The 20,884-nt window shown below is 31.9% G+C and overlaps 1 protein-coding gene across 7 annotated transcripts in view; it reads left to right on the forward strand.

Moving 5' to 3' along the window:
• The window catches only part of Cnot2 (CCR4-NOT transcription complex subunit 2), a 99,034-nt gene extending 82,817 nt beyond the window's left edge, over positions 1-16,217 (forward strand). For all 7 annotated transcript variants that reach the window (XM_047549952.1, XM_047549947.1, XM_047549948.1 and 4 more), the window contains 8 exons: positions 1,308-1,432; positions 2,359-2,479; positions 2,568-2,724; positions 5,489-5,550; positions 5,642-5,691; positions 7,399-7,499; positions 8,879-9,023; positions 14,262-16,217. In XM_047549952.1, the coding sequence (XP_047405908.1) occupies positions 1,308-1,432; positions 2,359-2,479; positions 2,568-2,724; positions 5,489-5,550; positions 5,642-5,691; positions 7,399-7,499; positions 8,879-9,023; positions 14,262-14,348 (848 nt within the window). In that variant the 3' untranslated portion in view covers positions 14,349-16,217. The remainder of the gene's footprint in view (positions 1-1,307; positions 1,433-2,358; positions 2,480-2,567; positions 2,725-5,488; positions 5,551-5,641; positions 5,692-7,398; positions 7,500-8,878; positions 9,024-14,261) is intronic.
• Positions 16,218-20,884: the final 4,667 nt, after the last annotated feature.

Below are 20,884 nucleotides of genomic sequence, written 5' to 3' on the forward strand. Positions count from 1 at the left end.
ACATCGGACTAAATGAATCTTTGTAGAGAAGGGATTTGGATGTGCTATCCTGTTGTTATGGAATGTTTAGCAGCATTCCTGCCTTAAGCCTACTAGCTGCCAGCACCAGACATTGGCAAATGTCCGCTGGGGGGGAATTGCCCCCTACTGAGAACCACTGCTCAAGGAATATATAAAAGTGTATGTGGGCTCTTGATCATCATTAATACCCTTCATCATACTTTTTCACTATGCTAATAGATAAAACATTTGACTAATAGAGTCTAAATAAAAATAGGGAAACATGCAATAATAGTATAGCAGTTTCAACATGAAAATTCTGTGATGGCAGTATAGCCATATTCTGTCACATAGTTGTTCCTTTTGGGAAGAGTCCTGATAGACCAAGAGCAAAATAGTATATGTAGAGGGATCAGTCCATCAGTTATTCTAAAGTAGAACTAATAATATTTTTCCCATCGTCGAGCAAGAAAGATTTCTGTGTCTTTCAGAATATGTAAAAAAGGCAAAGTTTTATTGTTCATATTCTAAAGTTTCTAAATTAATCTTCCAAAAATAACAAAAATTGATCTGTCCCGGAAGTTGAGTACCTAGCTGTTGGTTCTCAGTTCAGACTCTAATGTTTTTAACCTTTCCTCATAGGTCCATTTTTTCATCCCTTTAATCATTCCTGTTGCTCTTCTTGGACCATCTCTAGTTTCTCCATATCGTTCTTGAATTGTGGAGCCCCATACTGGATATTGTTCTCCAATAAGGGCCCGACTAATGCCAAGTATAGTGGGAGGATTATTTCCCAGTTCTTGCATGTTTTACATCTATAACATGGAATTCAAGAAAATCTGAAATAATATGGAGTTATTTTATAATTGATTGCAATTTGCTCACTCTGTAAGTTACTTTTAAGTAGAATACTGCCATGTTCTTTTAAAATTTATTGTTCATTTTTATTTGAAAATTAACTAGTATTTATAATATTTAGTCAAATAGTTAAAGCACATTTTTAAACAAATATTAATAATCATTATCAAAATTAAATCATATTTTTAAGCACCTATATATGGCATTAGATTAGAATTACAGGATTACCACTGATTTCCCTTGTATTATTTAGTATGTTGAATTATTAATCAGTACATCAGAATTTAGTTCTTCATTGTTATCCTGAATACTAGTTTTTTGTAGTATGCTTTCATAACATTAAAAAAAATCTTGTAGTATATTATCATGAGGAAAGTTAAATTTTTATAGTGTGTAGCAAAATATCATGAATATCAATTGCAGTTCTCTGGATTATTTTTATTACATAGTTGGAATGGTAACAAAACCAGCAAATGAGCAATCCCAGGACTTCTCAATACACAACGAAGATTTTCCAGCATTACCTGGTTCCAGCTATAAAGATCCAACATCAAGTAATGATGACAGTAAATCTGTAAGTAACTGAGAATTGTATATGTGAGTGTTATAGTTTCTTCCCCTCAGATTTATATTAACAGTTACTTACTAAATACTATTATAAAACTGTTTTTCTTGAATTTCTGTAATAACCTAACTTCTGAAGAATGCAGAAAAGCTTTATAACTTAGAAGATAGCCTATTTTTTTCCTATTTCATATAGGTATGCAAATTTCTGTTGAACTTCTCAGAGTTAATTTAGACTTTTATTGTAGTCCCTGTCAGCTGGATCCCATGAAGTTTGATAATATAGCCTTCTAAGGAGCTGTGTTTTTCTTGAGTAAGTTTTCTCCTTGAAGAATCTTTATACACATTTTTATACCTGTGTTGATTCAACCAACTCAGCTTCTTTCTGACTTAACAAATGTATTTATTTATTCCACATTTCACTGAAAATAGTCTTTTGTGTGTGTGTGACGGGAATTTGTATATTATTAAAATTAATAATAAAGAAGATTGTTGGGTAAGAATTCTAATAAGTATAAATTTTTTAAATTTCGTATGTTTCTAGCTAGTCTTAGAAGTTGGTTTGATGATATTTTAGGTAATGTATTGTGTTTAGTTCCTCTTCTAAATGAAAATATCAAAAAAGTGTTACTTATAGTGCGTCTGAAAGCAGAAAACCCTGAGAGATTTTTCTCATTGATTTAAGATCCAACATAGATAAGAATATTTTCCCTAGGTTTCTTGTCCATTAAATCTTTAAATGTGGATGATATGGGATTTATTCATATACCATGGGACAATTATAGAAACAAAATTTTCATGTAGAACTTGAAAAGCAGGTAAAAATGTACTACCAATTTAAATATGGTAAAGAATGAATAGTAAGGCATTAATTTATTGACTTGAATTTATGTACTTAAAGCATTTTAATGTCACATTTAATTTTTTTCATGCTAGAATTTGAATACATCTGGCAAGCCAACTTCAAGTACAGATGGACCCAAATTCCCTGGAGATAAAAGCTCAACAACACAAAATAATAATCAGCAGAAAAAAGGGATCCAGGTGTTACCTGATGGTGGGACTCTATAAATATGTCAAAGATACTATAACATGCATTTTCTTTACTTTTTCCTCAAAAATAAAAATTACTTTTTCTTATCCAGGTCGGGTTACTAACATTCCTCAAGGAATGGTGACGGACCAATTTGGAATGATTGGCCTGTTAACATTTATCAGGGCAGCAGAGACAGACCCAGGAATGGTACATCTTGCTTTAGGAAGTGACTTAACAACATTAGGCCTCAATCTGAACTCTCCTGAGTAAGTTTGTTTCTTTTTTTCCACATTTGTGTATAATATTTCTAGTACTTAATCTCAAACTTGTAGCTTTTTATCCTGTCATTTGCTGACACTCATTGTTACTGTTACCTGCTTACTGTTTGGGTTATTCCCTCATGTTAGTCACCGGTTCATTGTCATTTGTGTTATTATTCCTCTTATAATTGGAGCAACTATTATAGATATATACATGATCCTTAAAATATCCTGAAATCTTGGTTCCTTGAATGTCTCTCCTCCCCAAAATCTTGTGTTTTTCATACATGTTCCACACCTTAGGTTTTCCTTTTGATCTGTCATTAGTAATAATTATAGTCTTTGCATTATTTTAAGTGATGCTGTTATGCTTTCTGACCACTATTTCTGTTTTCTATCTCTCTCCCTCTAGTATTATAATACGTATAATCATTTGACTCCTTTGGGACCTTTAATCTATTGATTCTTACACCTTTTCACTGTTCCTTGGTGTATTTGTCCTCCTTTTCCCTTTGGTATACTCATTTCCTTCTCATTCATTAAATGCTGTGGTCAGTCATAATTCCTCATTTATGTATACCCTTGACTTCTTTGCCCCTCTCTCACTTTGTCACACTTGCATGGTAAAACCTACAGCCCTGGTCATTTTTCTGCCTGTTCATTCCTGAGGTGTGCTGCTGAACTCAGAATATCATACAGTTTCACTGCCTATACTTACATTCATGGCTAAGAACCTCAGCTGGATCGTTGATTTTGCCAGATCTAATGATACCTGGGATACCTAGTCCATTCTTCTTTTTTTTTTTTTCCTGTTCTAAAAAAACTACATTTCTGCGTAGCCCTAATACCTTCTCCCCCTGTCCTTGCTTTTTATTTCTATTTACTAAGCAATCAGAAGAGAACATGGGTACAGTCGTGACATCAGATCTTTCTACTGCCATTCTGCAACTATCTTATTCTTTTCCTCACTCTACTTTCTAATTGAAAACTCAAGGATATGACTATAACAATTTTCACACTTAATTATTGTTTCCATTAGCATACAAATATGCTATTTCTCCCATTTTAAAAAAAGAAATCTTGTGGTCGTCCAACCTCCACCTGTGATGAGTTTATTGCCTATTTCTTTATTCCCTTCAAAGCAGAACTTCTTAAAAGGAATCATTGTTTCTCCAATTTGTCCATCAGGGTTTTGTCCCCACCATTCCATTAAAACTGTACTTATTAAGGTCACCAAATAGCCTCCTTATTAGTAAATTCAGTGGTTTCTTCTAGAATTACTTCCTCCTTCAATTGGAGGACACCATTCTTAATCTGACTTCACTGGTTGATCTAAAACTTTTTAGTTTCCTTTGATGATACCGCCTTCTCTTTTGACCTCTTAGTGTTAGTTCTTCTTTATGTATTTACTCCATTGGAGACCTTGCCAGTTTCATAGGTCTAAATTCCAAATATATTGAGGAGTCCTAAACATATTTTTATTCCAGGTTTGTCTTCTGGACTTACTTCTAGATCCAGTTAAAATCTCTGGAGATGACTTTGCCCAAACCCAGTATATCTGTAGCCTTCCTAATCTTGGTTAATGCTTCCAGAAGCTTAACATCATCCTTAATTCCCCTTTTTCTTTTGTACCCCATATCTAGTCTTTTCCCAGAATACATACATAATCTGACTACATTCTCAGTACTTTAAACTGCTACCAGTCTGGTTTATACCAACATCCTCTATTGTCTGGCTGTTCTGTTAGCCAGTCACCAGGTATTCCTGATTCTTTAGTTTTTAAATATAGCAGCCAGGACAATACTTTTTAAATGAGTTATTCTTTTGCTAAATACCCATTAAGGATTCATGGTTTCATTATAATTAAAAACCCCAAATTTCACAGCCCTACAAGGTCTTGCCTGGTCATTTTGTCTCCCCAAACCCTATCTCAGAAGCTTTTTCCTTTGTTCACTGTGTTCCAGCTTCCCTGGCATTCTTGCTATACTTAAGATTTCAGTCATGTTCCTCCTGCCTTAGTCGATCTAAGAAGAGTCTTCAACTAGAACAGTTTCTACCTGATAATTAATATATGACTATCTCCTTCAATCTTTGTCCAGATCTGACCTTCTCCATAAAAACCTAAACTGACCACCCTATTTAATTGTGCAGTCAATTTCTCCTCCCCTAACATGGGTTATTTATGTATTGTCCTAAATCGTCTGCCTCTCCAATCTTCCATATTCACAAAAAGTAAATTTCATGTTGTCAGTAATCTTTGTTTTGTTTATTTATATATCCCAAACACCTAAAGCAGTGCCAGGCATATAATAGGCACTCAGTAAGTATTTGGTGAATTTGGAATTTTGCTCCTACTAATTACTGATGTGGAGGGCACATAAATGGGAAAGTAATTTAACTTGAAGGAATAGTATTGATGAATTTAAAGCATTCTTAGTTGAAGTCAATTAAAAATAGAAAACTTGAGTCATACTTTTTTTTTATATTGTGATAACTTGTTTATATTAGAGGAATATTGAGGGAAGCAGTTCTACTGTATTTTTTATATCTATAGAGAGACATATGTTTCAGTTTTCTGCTGTGTAAGTCATCGTAAACCAAAGAAATTAGAAGTAAAGATGGTCATTTTATATTTGAAGTCTGTTTTTCCTCGTTTTTGTGAAATTAGATTAGAAATCTGATTTTCTACTTTGGATTTTAAAGTGATTTTTTTTGTTTTTGTTTTTGTTTTTGTTTTTCTTTTCTTTTCTTTTCTTTTCCCCTTATTCAGAAATCTCTACCCCAAATTTGCATCACCCTGGGCATCTTCACCCTGTCGACCTCAAGACATAGGTAGGAGAATCTGTTTGTGTTGAGAACTTTTAAAAAAAGATATTTCTAACTGAGAATCAGTTAATAAGGCTTTTTTCATTTTATTATCCAGACTTCCATGTTCCATCTGAGTACTTAACGAACATTCACATTAGGGATAAGGTGAGTGTAGTTTATTATTCTACTCAGTTAGCATGAATTTTATCTGTTTTTCAGGTGCCAATTTTTAGTTCAGACAGCATATTTTTGAAAATAGTTAACAGTTGTCTTGGGGTATGCTGTTGTATGTCCATTCAATTTATATGACAGTTTTATTTCTATTTTTGTTTATGATCTGAATGTTTTGATAACGTCCTCGGTTGTACTTGAAAAACAAAACAATGTTAGGACTGGTAAAATATTTCTCATAGTTAATAAAAGGATATAACCATAACCACACTTGATAGGAATAAACTAATGGGAAATTTGAGACATTTTCTTGTGATATTCTCATTTTATGCCATACCCATGAGAAAGAGTTTTCCTTACAAATATTATGTATGTACAGTTTTTTTTAATGGAACAACAGTGCATCTTTTAAAATTATGACCTTGGCCTTTTTTTCCCCTTGTTTTAATTACCAACAGTTCTATGTATAAAGTAATTATTAACAGATTACAGCTTTAATCTGTCTCTTTTAATCTGAGAAAGAAAATGGTAAGGTTCATTTCCATTAGAAAAAAACTTCATAGTGAAATCTAAATTTTAACCTTGTGAAAAGATAATTTAGTGGATGTGTGTGTATGTTTACTTAAATGACAGCATTCTGATTCTGTATCACACAGTTGTTTGGTCAAATGGATGTTTATGTTGTGGACAGGCAAATAAAGGGATAAATAAATCTCAAGATGTCTTTTAATTGGGAGTGCTGGTATTTTTCATTTGTGGACTTTGTGATATGTTGCCATCTCTACTGTAGAACCGTTTTACTGCAGTTACATGTGTGTTCCAGAACATTTTCTTAAGCCAGTTTGAGAAATACTGGAGAGTCAGTTGCATTGGTAACTGCCACCTGAACAGGGGTAATGTGAATGGAGAGAAAAATTACATTCAGGAATGTGCAACAGACTAATAAACACTTAGGTATAAAACGTCAGATAAAGAGATAAAAATGTTTTTTGTTTTGGGGTACGTCTAAGGTTTATTTTAATATGAAAATTTGAGACTGTTGAACTCACAATTTGGTAGGTGGTTATTTTCTACCTTGTGAAGGGAAATATAGTCATCCTTCAGTCATCCACTTAAATCTTAATTCTGTACTCACCATCTGCAATTTGCTGAAAAAAAGAACTGAGTGATCTTGTGAATTACTGTCGGGTATAGATTCAGTTTACCTTTACTATAAGCCTTCTATGTATCTGGCTCTACACATGATGCCTTCATAAACCCGTGCTCATTTAATTTCATTTACTTTTTAGTAACTTTTATAGGTGTCCTTTTCCACATTTTATAACTGAAGCTTATAGATGTTAAATAACTTGGATGTGATCATATTAATAAGTAATAGAATTAGGACTTGAATGCAAGTTCTAGATCAGTGAGCACAATGTTCTTGTGTTATTGCCACATTTGATATTAATAAATCCTTGGAGAGACATGATAAACATTTGGTTTCACTTGGAAGTTTTTATTTAGCTTTTTCCCATTATTATATCAAATAGAAGTACCAGAAATAATTAATAATTGTCATTTAAATGAGTAAACCAGTTACCTGCTATGAAATGAAAAGTTTCTGTGTATCTTTCCATTTTTTAAAATTTGGTGGTAGCAATTATATGTTAGGATTTTTAGATTTGTTTTATATATTTCAGAATAATTTTTATTTTCTAGCTGGCTGCAATAAAACTTGGTCGATATGGAGAAGACCTTCTCTTCTATCTCTATTACATGAATGGAGGAGACGTATTACAACTTTTAGCTGCAGTAGAGCTGTATGTTGAAAGTTTTTTAATCACTTTTTTATTATAGTGGATTTTGACTATTCTGAAAACTTTTTTTAATGATAATGCCATAGTTCTAAGTAAAAATCTTTATCAAGAAATTTATTTTACATTTAATAAAATGTTTTGATTGAAATTATATAGTTCCCATGCCTTCATAATCATTGTATACATAAAAAGAATTTCATAATTAAATAATGCTAAATTTGTAAGAAAACAATCAACTTGACTCATAGATTTGGCGAATCACTTCTTAAAATGTATGAATTACAAGGTATGCTTGTGGTTCTTTTTACTCCTTATGGAACCACATATGTTAATGATTTGAAACCAAATTCATCAACTAATAAACATCTATTGGTTATTATATAGGCAAGGCACTGTGTATATGTGTTATGTGTTTTGAAGTGCTATAAAATAAGGTCCACGTTATTACAGTATTCCTAATGATGTTTTTATAAATGGCCTTGAATACAATAATTTAAAACGTATTTAAAAATCACTGTATTGATAATGAATTGAGTACATTTTTATTCCAAGTAAGAGAAATTTCCCTCATTTTTATAAAATAGGGATTATCACTTGTTCCTTTTAATTTATTCATAAGTAAATTCACTCATCCTTCTATAATTGACTGTTGTCTGTGTCTGAAAACTATCTAATTGTGTTGGAAGGAAAGCTTTATTTACACAAAGCCTTATTTTCTGGGACATTAACCTCTTCTGGATGTTACTTCCCTAATTTTTAAGTTGTATAAATCCTCATTGGTTCTTGCAGGAACTCTAATGATATTCTTTTATAGCTTTTGAGAATTTAGGATTGATAAGATTTGAATTAAAAAAAATAAAGTAATACAGTCATTAAATTTTTCAAAACAGATATTGTTTTCAACATAGTTATAAAATGACATCAATTTAGAAGTTAATTCAAATAGACTTTGTATTTAGTTTCTTACCAAATAATATAGTAAGGCTTTGTTTTAATAAACATCACAAGTTCTGTTTAGTGTTCAGAAGAGCAAGACAGGAATGAAGTTTCTAAAACATTCTGAAATCTTTATTTGGTCTGCCCAAGTTTTTATCATTGAACTTTTGAAATCTCATTTTGTTTGCATAAAAAATTAACTTGAGTTAAATAAATAAAGGTGTGTGATTAAATAGTGCATTTGCTTTCTGGGTAAATTTAAAAGTTATTTTCCTTATATTCCAACAGGTTATATTTAATAACAATAAAGAATCAGAAGCATTAAAGGAAGCATCCATATTTATGTATTTTATATGTAAATTTTTCTGAGAAAGGTTTTTCAAAATATAGGAAATGTTTGATGTGAGCCATAGGAAATAATTACCCTTTTCTTTTAAAATTTGAAGTTTTAACCGTGATTGGAGATACCACAAAGAAGAAAGAGTATGGATTACCAGGGCACCAGGCATGGAACCAACAATGAAAACCAATACATACGAGAGGGGAACATATTACTTCTTTGACTGTCTTAACTGGAGGAAAGTAGCTAAGGTATATTTTTTTCCATGTGCAGCTGTGTAAATCTAGACTTTAAAAAAGAAGTGTGCTTTTTATTCTGTTTATATGTATCAATATGTGCATTCCAATAATGTGCCAAATGCTCCCATATCATTTTGTCTCTACCTCCTTGACTTCATTTTACCTCTAGGAGAATGTATGAAAAAGAGTTAATTTCACTAATAGGTAAACTTGCGAAGAGATTTGTAATTTTGCACAAGACTTGATAACATCTGAAATATTTTTTTGTCTAATGAATTGTAAAATAAAGATACCCTTTTGCAGCATCAGTCATGTATTTTCATATTATTGTTACTGTAAGCAAGGATGTGATTTTCCTAAAAGGAGTGTATAAAAGACTTAAAGACTTTTTATTCTTACACTCATTATGGAAAAGATGCATGAATTTTTATTTGCAAATCATTTAAAGGAAGAAAATTGCAAGCATTAACCATTACTACTTCTATGACTACTGTACTAAAATATGAGGGGAAAATGGGCTGTGGGAAAAAGTTGATTATTTTGTTTTATTTTGGTTTTGCAACTTTTGCCTCACAAAAATGCCCTTCTTACTCTCCCATGTCAAAATTTCTATCAGCATAAACGTATATTTCATATGTGTCTACTACCTTGTGTGTACTTAGTCTACCTAGTAGAGAATATAGCCTGTATTATCTAATTTCACCAGTGTTTCCCTGAATTAGTTTTCTATTAATGATTCTTAGAATTGTAAACTTAGTAGTTAAAAATTTTGTTTTAAGTAAATTTAAACAAAAAAATTCTCACAATCAGTTCTTTGGATAATATTTTAGTTATTAGTTTTGAGTTGGTTTATGGTTTTGAATCAGCTTTACTGAACTGATTAAAAAAACTTATATTTTAAGAGGACAGTTTAAAATGCTTAACAGATATATATATATATAGAACCTGGATCAATAAAAGAGGCGAATCCAACAAAAACACCAAAATAAAAAGCATACAGCGGGTTAAATCTTGTTTTTATTATTTTTTTCAGGTTTCTCAATGGTATCAGTACTTTTCAGAACAAGTATATTACATGAGTTAATAATTCAAATTAATGAACATCTTGGGTTCCAAAAGAATGTATGATTTAACATTTTAGATAGAAATAATTGTGCAGTGCAAATTAAAAATAGTACATGAGACATTATGTATTTTACCTGCTGTTTAAGAAGTATGCTATTGCAGAAAGCCATCGCCTGCATGTCATGTTTTCTGTTAGTTTGTATTTTGGTTTTTTTTGGTACCAGGGATTGAACCTAAGTGTGGTTAACCACTGAGCCACATCCCCAGCCCTTTTTATTTTTTATTTTGAGACAGGGTTTCATTAGGTTTCTTACAGCCTCTCTGAGTTGCTGAGACTGGCTTGGAACTTGCAATCCTGCCTCAGCCTCCTGAGCCACGGGATTACAGGCTTGTGCCACCATGCCTGGCCATGTCATGTTTTTTTATTTAACTCTTATTTATGCTTTGACCTTATGCAAGATTCCTTGCTATGCCTATTTCCTCTTTTGTAAAATGTAGATGTTGTTTTCCTCTAGGCTAATCATGAAGATTAAATGAAAGCATATAGCCATGCATGTACACATGAGTATAGTCATTTATGGTGGTAGTTTTGTTGATATTATTTTTATCATCACTGTGATAGCTTCCTACTTAATTCTTTCAAATATGGAAAAATTGTAACCAATTATTGTTAAGTCATTGGTTCTGAAACTTTATCTAACTCGTTAGAATACAAATTGCTGAGCCATACCTGGACTGTTTCTGATCTTATAAGTCTGTGAAGGGGGACCTGAGAATTTGCATTTCTGACAAACTCCCAAGTTATGCCAGATACCATACTAGTCCTAGTCCAGGGCCATATTTACTTCTGAATTAAGGGGTACTATGTAGGGTGGGTCTTTGGAGGGGAAAATATTCTATTAGTAAGTAATTGAAGTTTTCTTCATTCAAACTGAAGCTTTTTGCTTAGTATCATTGTAAATTTCAAACTCTATATGCAAAAAGGAATGAATGTTTGCAATAGACAGCTATATAAATTGTAAATTTTAGTGAAACATGTATGAAGAAATTAACTTTTGTGAGAAAATCAGTTTTCCAGAATTAAGTTCTCCTGTAAAGCTAATATTCAGAAACAACTTAAACATTAATATAGAACCCTTTCAACTTTCCCACAAAATAATTTATCATCCAAATAAATGTTAAAGAAAATTATATCTACCTAAAATATATATTAAACATATATAATACATACAGTATATATAGGTAAAAATAATTTTGACCAATTTTATCTGATACCTATCCTTTGTAGTTGAACTTTAGTGTTGACTTTTAAAAATTTTTAGCTGTTAAGTGAGAAAATAAGATTTGAGGGATAATATTCTGTAAGAAATCTCAAATTAACAATTTGTTGGCCACTTGCACTATGTTATCCTATGTAATTTTGCTAGAATTACTCATCTTACTAATTTAAAATTGTGATAATTCAAATAGTATATATATATAATCTTAATGAACAAAATTTTAAAAATAATTTCTTTCACAGTGAATATTAGGTGATACAGGCCTGTTACCAATATCTTTCTCAGATTAAAGACCTGAAAATTTTAAGAATTCTTTTAGCCCAACCTAACCTTTGTAACTCTAATAGAATTTGTTACACTTATGATTTTTTATATCACAGCTTGATATACATGTGACTTTAATTTTGCTGATACATATTAGTACATCTTTATATTTTCATAATATATTCTTGTCAAAATTATTACTCATTATATTTAAGATAGTAAGATATTACTACTCATTATATTTAAGATACTTCCTAAAATTTAAGTTAATATGGATTTATTAGTAATAGAAAGTCAATATTTTGTGAGAATTTGAGAAAACGTTCTGCAGTGTCTCTGTATAATAAATTAGAGGTAACATTGTCTTTGCAATATGTACTTTGTTTGGTCATCTGAATCCACTGTATAATTTCAGTTCTGCTTGAATTAAAGAACCTTTTGAGAATACAAACTTTATTTTATTAATAGGAAAACTGAGTCATTAAAAAGTTGCTTAAAAAGGAATTATTCTGTTCCTAAAGCAAATGAAGAAAGCTTGTTTTTATTAGTTTATCAGATGTTAATTACACTCCTGCTAGAAGCTTTGCACTATTACAAGCATTAGGTAGTAGTATACAGACACATTTCTTGCTCCTACAGAATGTTCAAAGATATGCATTATGTGGTTGTGTGTATACACTTAATAAACATGAGAAATCAGTAATCAAGAGATGGCAATATGTTTAAGCTTCATATATTTTAAAAAGAGAGAAAATGCATGGAAGACAAAATATAACCTGTGTAATTTCTTAATCTCAGTTAAAGATTTTTTAATTATGAAAATACTTATGCTCCCTAGGCTTAAACTAATTGTTTTTCTAGAATGTTGGGGTAAAAAATGTATGTAGATTATAAACTAGCCTGGTTTAAATTCTAATAATACATTATAGTTCACCAGTGTGAATGAAATTTTAGTTTATGTAACTTAAAATTTATCATTTGTCAAAGTTACAAATAGACTTTTTATGCTGCATACATTTTGGAAACTAAGATGCCAGTTTTAATTTCAAAAGAATGATTTAAAAGATTGAGTTTTTTCATTACTAATATGGATAATCAACTTCAGTCAAACAAAAATCTTTTAGTTCCAAGGTAGAGGTGGGAAGAGTGAGAGGCAGCTACATAGTTCATTAAGGGAGATACCTTGGCTGTGGTGATTTTGGTGTTTGCTAGTTTTTACTGGTAAGCAAATAACCTCCATGCTATGAATTACCTGAAAAGAATCTTTTTAAAAAGCCAAAGTCACCACAGTGCAGTGCAGTTGCTTTATAAACTAATACCATGAAACTTAATTTTTTCAAAAATATTTTTGGATTGGGTATATTTGAAAAAAAATCTGTTTTGGAACTTGGGCTAAACATATTTTAAAAAATGTGTTACACTAGAAAAGACAAAAGCTTTGGTGTCACATGGTCTAGATCCTAATCCTAGGAGTGCCATTTATATGCCTTGGGTAAGTTGCATGTGAGCCTCTTTTCCTCAGGTGCAAGTTAAAATAATGTCTACTGTGAGTTTAATATAAAAATTCGGAATGGAATTAGCCATGTCTCTAGTGTGGGCACATGCTAGACTTTTAACATTTGTAAGTAGTTTGACTATAGTTGTAATATCCCTTAAATACTTGGTTCTGAATCTAAAATTTTGATTATATGACTTTGGTTTTCATTTTAATTTAATAATGGAAACATTCATTATGAAATCAATTTGAAATTTGACATAGGTAAAATATTTTAATGCATAGTTGCTAATGTCACTGGTTTAATCTTTAATACATAATTCATATTGATAAATAATTCTTTATATGGAAATATATAGTGATAGCTTGTACTAATTAAATTCAGGTTATAGTTTTAGTAATTTTAGAGTGTCTGCTTTTTGCAGTTGCAGAGGTGTTTGTTGTTGGAGTTTTTTCTCCCCACAATACATAGTTATATTCTGCATCACTGTTCTTTAAGCATGGAGGGAAGGAGTCTGAAAATTGCCATTCTTAAATTTTAAAACTCATGGAGTATTTTGAAAGTTTGCTTAAAATGAGCGATCTAATTAATTATCAGATATGCCTACAGCAAAAGTACTGTCTTGCTTTGGCAGTTACATTATTTCTAAGACAGGGGTTTTGAGTTTGTGAAAGGGGAAGTTCTGGAGTGTGAGTTTTAAGGTTATTGTTGTCCTCAGATTTTAATGAGGTTAGAATAATTTTATTTGTTTAAAATAAAGTGTGAAAAAGACAAACTGGAAAAATCTTCATTTTAGACTTTTTTTAACGGACAAAATAAATTTTTAGGTTTTTGTACTTCATTGAAGGTGTCTTTACTTTAAATGCCTGATAATCTTCAGTGCTTTTGTATTAGAGGTATAATGATTTTCCCCTTTTAAGTAAAAAGTTACAAAGTTTCACTAAATGTTCATGAGTAGTCTCAACTTACATGCAGAAAGTCTATACTTTTGTACTTATGAGATAGAAGCAATCACATTTTTCTTTGTTTATGTTTTCATTCTTACATGTAGTTATTTTAATTAGTGCATATGGTAAAATATATTCTGATGAAAATTTGAGATCAAAAAGGTGAAATCATCTAAATTCCTGAATTTTTTTTGGTAGGAGTTCCATCTGGAATATGACAAATTAGAAGAACGGCCTCATCTGCCATCCACCTTCAACTACAACCCTGCTCAACAAGCCTTCTAAAAAGACTTCCCTTTTCTTGGGGTATGGCTGTCTCAGCACAATACTCAACATAACTGCAGAACTGATGTGGCTCAGGCACCCTGGTTTTAATTCCTTGAGGATCTGGCAATTGGCTTACGCAAAGGGTCACCATTTGAGGTCCTGCCTTACTAATTATGTGCTGCCCAACAACTAAATTTGTAATTTGTTTTTCTCTAGTTTGAGCAGGGTCTGAATTTTTTCATTTATTTTCATTTTTGCCAGCAGACAAAACAGACTTGGGTCTGTAAAGACAAGCAAGTATACTGACAGAAGTTTACCATTTAGTTTCTTAAATGTAAAAAAGAAAACCCACAAAAGACTCAACAAAATTAGACCACAAAATTTGCTTTGTTCATTGTAGCACTATTGGTAATAAAATAACAAATGTTTGTGCATTTTTATGTGAGGATCCTTCTCGTATTTCATTTGGAAAGATGAGCAAGGTCTGCTTCCTTCATTTTACTTCCCCTTCTGTTTTTGAAAGGCAGTTTCGCCAAGCTTAACGCAAGAATATCTGACTGTTTAAAAGAATGATATTGCCACAATCTCTGGATGGTCTCCAGGGTTGTGTTATTACTGAGCTTCATCTTTCCAGAATGAGCAAAACACTGTCCAGTCTTTGTTACGATTTTGTAATAAATGTGTACATTTTTTTTAAATTTTTGGACATCACATGAATAAAGGTATGTATGTACGAATGTGTATATATTATATATATGACATCTATTTTGGAAAATGTTTGCCCTGCTGTACCTCATTTTTAGGAGGTGTGCATGGATGCAATATATGAAAATGGGACATTCTGGAACTGCTGGTCAGGGGACTTTGTCGCCCTGTGCACTAAAGGGCCAGATTTTCAGCAGCCAAGGACATCCATACCCAAGTGAATGTGATGGGACTTAAAGAAGTGAACTGAGACAATTCACTCTGGCTGTTTGAACAGCAGCGTTTCATAGGAAGAGAAAAAAAGATCAATCTTGTATTTTCTGACCACATAAAGGCTTCTTCTCTTTGTAATAAAGTAGAAAAGCTCTCCTCACTGCAGTGTTGACTTTGATTTGAAATTGTGAAATTATTTCTTCAACATGAAAATTAGAGGGAAAACAAGTTTTACAAATATCAAACGGGATGGTATGACTGAATTTAAAATGTCTTTTGCAGCTTTCAACAATTTAATAGAAGTATAGTGAACCATTTTACGTGTAGATTAAAAATGTAGACAGAAGTATTAAGGATAGAAACTTTTAAAAATGGATTACGGCAGCATCCACAACACTCTCCGGGCCCAATTGGAACACTTTTTCTCTGTGAGGAATTTCATGATAGACTTTTGAGATCTATCTTTAAGAAGTAATGCACAAATGAAGGTAAGACCAAAAGTGAGGTGGGGTAGACTTTACCTTCAGTTTGGTAGCCTGGATGTTTCATTTTTATAGGTTGATGAATTCTTTGCTCATCTAAATATAAATACTGTATTTAAAAATATCTGAAGACTGAAGCTACCAAAGCAGAACTAGAGATAGGGAGTAGAAAAAAGCCAGTGAGTTTTTAATTTTTTAATTTTTAATTTTTAACTATTTTTCTAAAAGAGTGAAAGTTTGTTGACATTCACCAAATCATGTTTGAAAATTAAACATTTACGACATTTATGTGTTTGTGTGTCAGGAATATAAAATGACTTAAAATTTACCTTTTCTATGTATTTTGAGATATTAGAAACTGTCAAAAAATACCAGGATTTTTTACCTTTCAGAATTAAACCAAAGCATCTCCTCAGTAGGAAAGATGGCAGTTAGGTAATTATAGTTTTAACTTTTGTGCAAAAAAAAAAAAAAAAAGAAAAAACCATCACAGAACCCTACCATATTTAACATAAACCAGAGTTAAATGCTACAAATTATTTCTTTAAAGATTACTTCTTTTCATAATAATTTACATTATAAAATGCAACTTTTCCAACATAACCATAAGAAATAGGTAGTAAGAAAAACACAATGGGAGGGGCTCTTTATTCTGATGAATGAGAACATAATGTAGATTAAAGTTTCAGCTGACACATGATCATGATGGGTATTGAATGAGTGACTCAGAAAAACAAGATAGCTCATATCAAGTGATTTGTTGTGTTTTTCCTTGTTTTTAACTACCATAGACATTAAGTGTATACTCTCCAGTTTCTGAGTTCATTGTATCCTGAATTATCAGAATTAGGAAACATATTTCCCAGTTATTTATAACTTGTTGAAATCAGAAGTTACCTGTTGATTTCAAACATACATTTAAAAATCATACTTAAAATCTTTAAAATACTATGGTAAACTAATAAAACACTCAATTCTTTGATTTTATTACATGGTTATATATGTACAGGATTTGACTTAAACATAGATTTCTGATTTTTTGTAGGTTTAATTCTGTTCTTATTCCCCTGTATAGCTAGTAGAATACATTTGTACACTATGTTACATAAATTTTGAGATTAAACTATAATTGGCTTTCTGGACACAAAAGCTATTAAGATGTGAAAGGAAGTCCTTTAATCTATTTGGTGTTTCTTGAGGTGGTACTATAATCGATATGGTAGAATTTCATTTGCTGGGGCTTTTCACTGCACAAATAGTTTTCCTTAGATAAAATGAATTTTAATTAATAAGTTTATTTAAGTTCTTACAGTATTTATAATAAAGCCAGCCATTTAAATGGTCTTTTTTTTTTTGCCACTGAAATTGGGACCTAGTAGGTGCTTGATTAATATATGTTGACTGAATGGTATAATTTGATATTTCAATTTGAAAATAAAATGTACAAATTAAAGCATTGGGCTTTGAAATAATTTACTTTTACTGTAATTTCATTTTCACAAGATTATTTATAAGTATCTTCAATTAACTTTCAAAAATTTCAAATTTTTCCTCTCTACACTAGACTTGATACTTGCTCTGAATCCTTTCATTCACAAACCATGTATCTTCCATTCTGTTATATCCATTATCCATAATATACAAGGCATCTGAGCATAGCTTTGAAGGAGGATTTACTTTATTTCATTTAACTTAGATTTGCAGTAATAACATCAATTTTGCAAAAAAAGTTGCTGAAAACCTAAAAGAGTGTAGAAACAAAAAAGTGTATTAAGTGTTTATCTTAACCATGTTTTGTCTGTGAAGTTTATAAAGAAGTAGAAATACATACTAACTAGATTCCATTAACATAGTCTGTGTGGGTTTGGGGTGTGCTCAGTGGTAGAGCACTTGCCTATCATTTGTGAAACCCTTGGTTCCATTCCCAGTGCTGGGGATTAAATCTTAAAAGTCTGGAGAATGAGAAGATGCATGTGAGATGTCTTTACTTTCTAAAAGCTAGATCCTAATGACATGTCCCAAGGCTCTCCTTGCCACTGGCATTACCTGTGAATTAGGTAATAAATACCATGAATAGAGGACACATCTGGGGGATGAAAAGCATAAAAGCATTGACAGTCAACATTGGGATCTAAATCTAACCCAATAGCATGGTGTGTTGAATTGAATCAAATAGGGTACAGTGAATCAGGGTAATAATTTAGTTTAGCAGTTTGGATGGTGAAAGAATAAATGGAGGGTGTTAAGCTATAACATGGCTTAACATGGTCTTTATGTAGATCAATATCAATTGTGATTCTATTGCTAAAAATAACTCATGTAATCTTCAGCTATATTTTTAAAAAGTATACTGCTCAAAACAGCATGGGAATCCTGCTGTCTTTGAAATGTCATCTGAAATGCCAGGTCCAGTTTGAATGCTGTATTTTAAGAGCTGTCATGTCAGCGAAAGGGGAAGGAGTTGTGGCATGCTTTCTAGCTACCAAGCAATATACTGAATGTTTTTACATACATTATTGTGTTCTGTTCAAAGAATAGCATCATGAGGTAGGTGTTAGTATCTCCCATTTCACAGTAAATTTAGTGTTACCCACCAGAAGGGAATTAGGAATACTTAGGATTAGAGAATAAACCTTGGAAGCATGGTATTTGTCTTTTCAAGAGCTGTCAATGAAGGACACGGTTAATTTGTGTGATGAAAGGGCAGAATAAGGACAAGATTTCAATGCAGTATTCAAAAGTAACAGGTAATTTTGTGGGGGATTGAACCCCAGGGATCTCACGTGTACTTGGTAAGCACTCTACCACTGAGCTATATCTGTAGCCCCACAATAGGATTTTGAAATTAGTTGCTGTGTAAGGCACCGGACTCAACCTTAGAAAACATAAGATTGGCTGAAGAGTGTTCTGTACCTAAGGTAAGCAATTGAATTGAATGGTTTTGTTTTTCAGCAAATCTAATTGCCAACAATTGTTAAGAATACCAATCTATGTTCCACTAAGGAAGAAAAGGTGGCTTAAACTGTAATAAGCCACCAATTATAGAATGCATCTCCGTTTAAAAAAATGTTAAATGAGGAGAATGTGCATTTTAGAATTGATGAGATGTAGAGAATGGAAAGAGACAAAGGACAGCTAAGAGGGACACATGACAACTATCTTGTAATATATGAAGTACTTACTGAGAGGCAAGTCTTAAAATCAGAAAGTGGAATTTGAGAGATTGTGATTCCACGTTAAGGTGCTGTCCCACTGCACTAGCTGCTTCATGATGTAAGGATTTTGTCGGTAACACCATTCCAGCAGAAACGGAAACTATCAGAATTGTCATTGAGAAGACTCATTTTTTTACAAAAGTTGGATTTGATAAATTCCAGACCTCTTTTCAGCTCTTTACAATGTTGATATTCTTGATCTGAAGCTGGGGATTGATGTCATTGGGACAAAAAAGTTTATACTTTAAATATACTTATAGACCTCAATCTGGGGATATAGGAGCACTCTACCACTGAGCTACATCCCCATCCCTTTTTATTTAATTTTAAGGCAGGGCTTCACTAAGTTGCCCAGGCTGACCTTGAACTGGTGATACTCCTACCTCAGCCTCCCAAATAGTTGCGATTCCAAGTGTGCGCCACTGCACCTGACTTTAAAAGTGTATACCTAAAGCACATTTTGCTCTGTGATTCTTGGGTATGGTTTACTTAAAATTACTGCCTTCTATTTGGAGAGAAATTGAAAAATTAAAAACAGCAACTGTAGGACTGGGGTTGTGGCTTAGTGGTAAAGTGGTTGCCTAGCATGTATGATACTATGGGTTTGATCCTTGGCCCCACATATAAATAACAAATGAACGAATAAATAAATGTCTATTGACATCTAAAAAATATTTTCTTTAAAAAATAAAGCAACTTCAGTCAATTTAACTGCCTTCCCCCCCCCCCAGTTATTGACATTAGGAAAGGAATGTGAAAAATACTAAAATATATGTAAATGTTCACCAGTTTTGTTCAGTTGTGTATTTTAGTTCTGTATGCAAAGGAAACAAGTTTTTGTTAAATTTTAAGGTAAGTGTTTAGCGTGAAATTAACAATGCATTAGTGTGCAACCTCCTGTTTGCTGTGACAGTGATCATATAAACTAGATTGAACAATATTTGTATTGTAAAAATTTGATCATATAAATGTGGCATACAAAAGACTTAATTTGGTTTGTAATAACTAGAGGCACGCAATCAAAGGTAACTTCTAATTAGATGATTCTCAAGTTAGAATACCTGAGAATAACCTGGATCAAATATATTAATGTCCATTTTAGTACCAACTTTAAAAACTGATTTTCAAATATCTAGGAGAGGCCAGAGACATGTAGGCTAATACCACAAATCATTTCTGAAGTTACTGAATTAAAATACACTCTGTCTACTATAAAAGTACTAACAAGAATAAAAGGTTTTGGTAAAACCCCACAAGTTAACTTGGGGTAATTCCTATGTGTATGAGGGGTGTTCATTTGCTTTTTTCCTAAAACATCTAGTTTTCTAATGCAGAGACCATGTTATTACAATAGCATTTATTAGCAGAACAAGAGGATCCATTCCCAAGTGTAAAACAACAAAGGAGCTTTACCTCAGCTATATTTCTGGGAACACAGTTACCAGATCTAAGATATCCACTTAGTTTTGTATGCATAAAAACTGCTAATCACAATTGCATGCCTTAATAGTGTATTCATTAATTGAATTTGTCCAGTTGTGTACATACTGTGACTTGACAATATTTTAATGCTGTGTATCTCCTTATCATAAGAAGTCAATATTCATAGGGCTCTGAAAAGCTTGTCAGTTTTCTGTCTATTTAAATGACTTTTTGAAAATGTCAAAATTTGCAATGGTCATAATTGTCATAATTTCCTATATTGAAAACCCAAATTATTACATAAATAGTATATAATCACAAGTTGACACACTGAAATACTTTTAGCTAATAAACAAGTTCTATGTAGTAAAACCAACTTTTCATTCCTCATAAGATTTATCTTAGTTTTCATTTCTAAGTCCTGGGTGGCACCTGCATACCACAAATTTTTAACATCTTGTTAGAGAAGGTGAATTAAGACTGACTTTATGCCCAAATTGTTAATTCCTTTAAACAA

This window comes from Sciurus carolinensis, chromosome 4, assembly GCF_902686445.1.
Source record: "Sciurus carolinensis chromosome 4, mSciCar1.2, whole genome shotgun sequence".
NCBI classification, from domain to species: domain Eukaryota; kingdom Metazoa; phylum Chordata; class Mammalia; order Rodentia; family Sciuridae; genus Sciurus; species Sciurus carolinensis.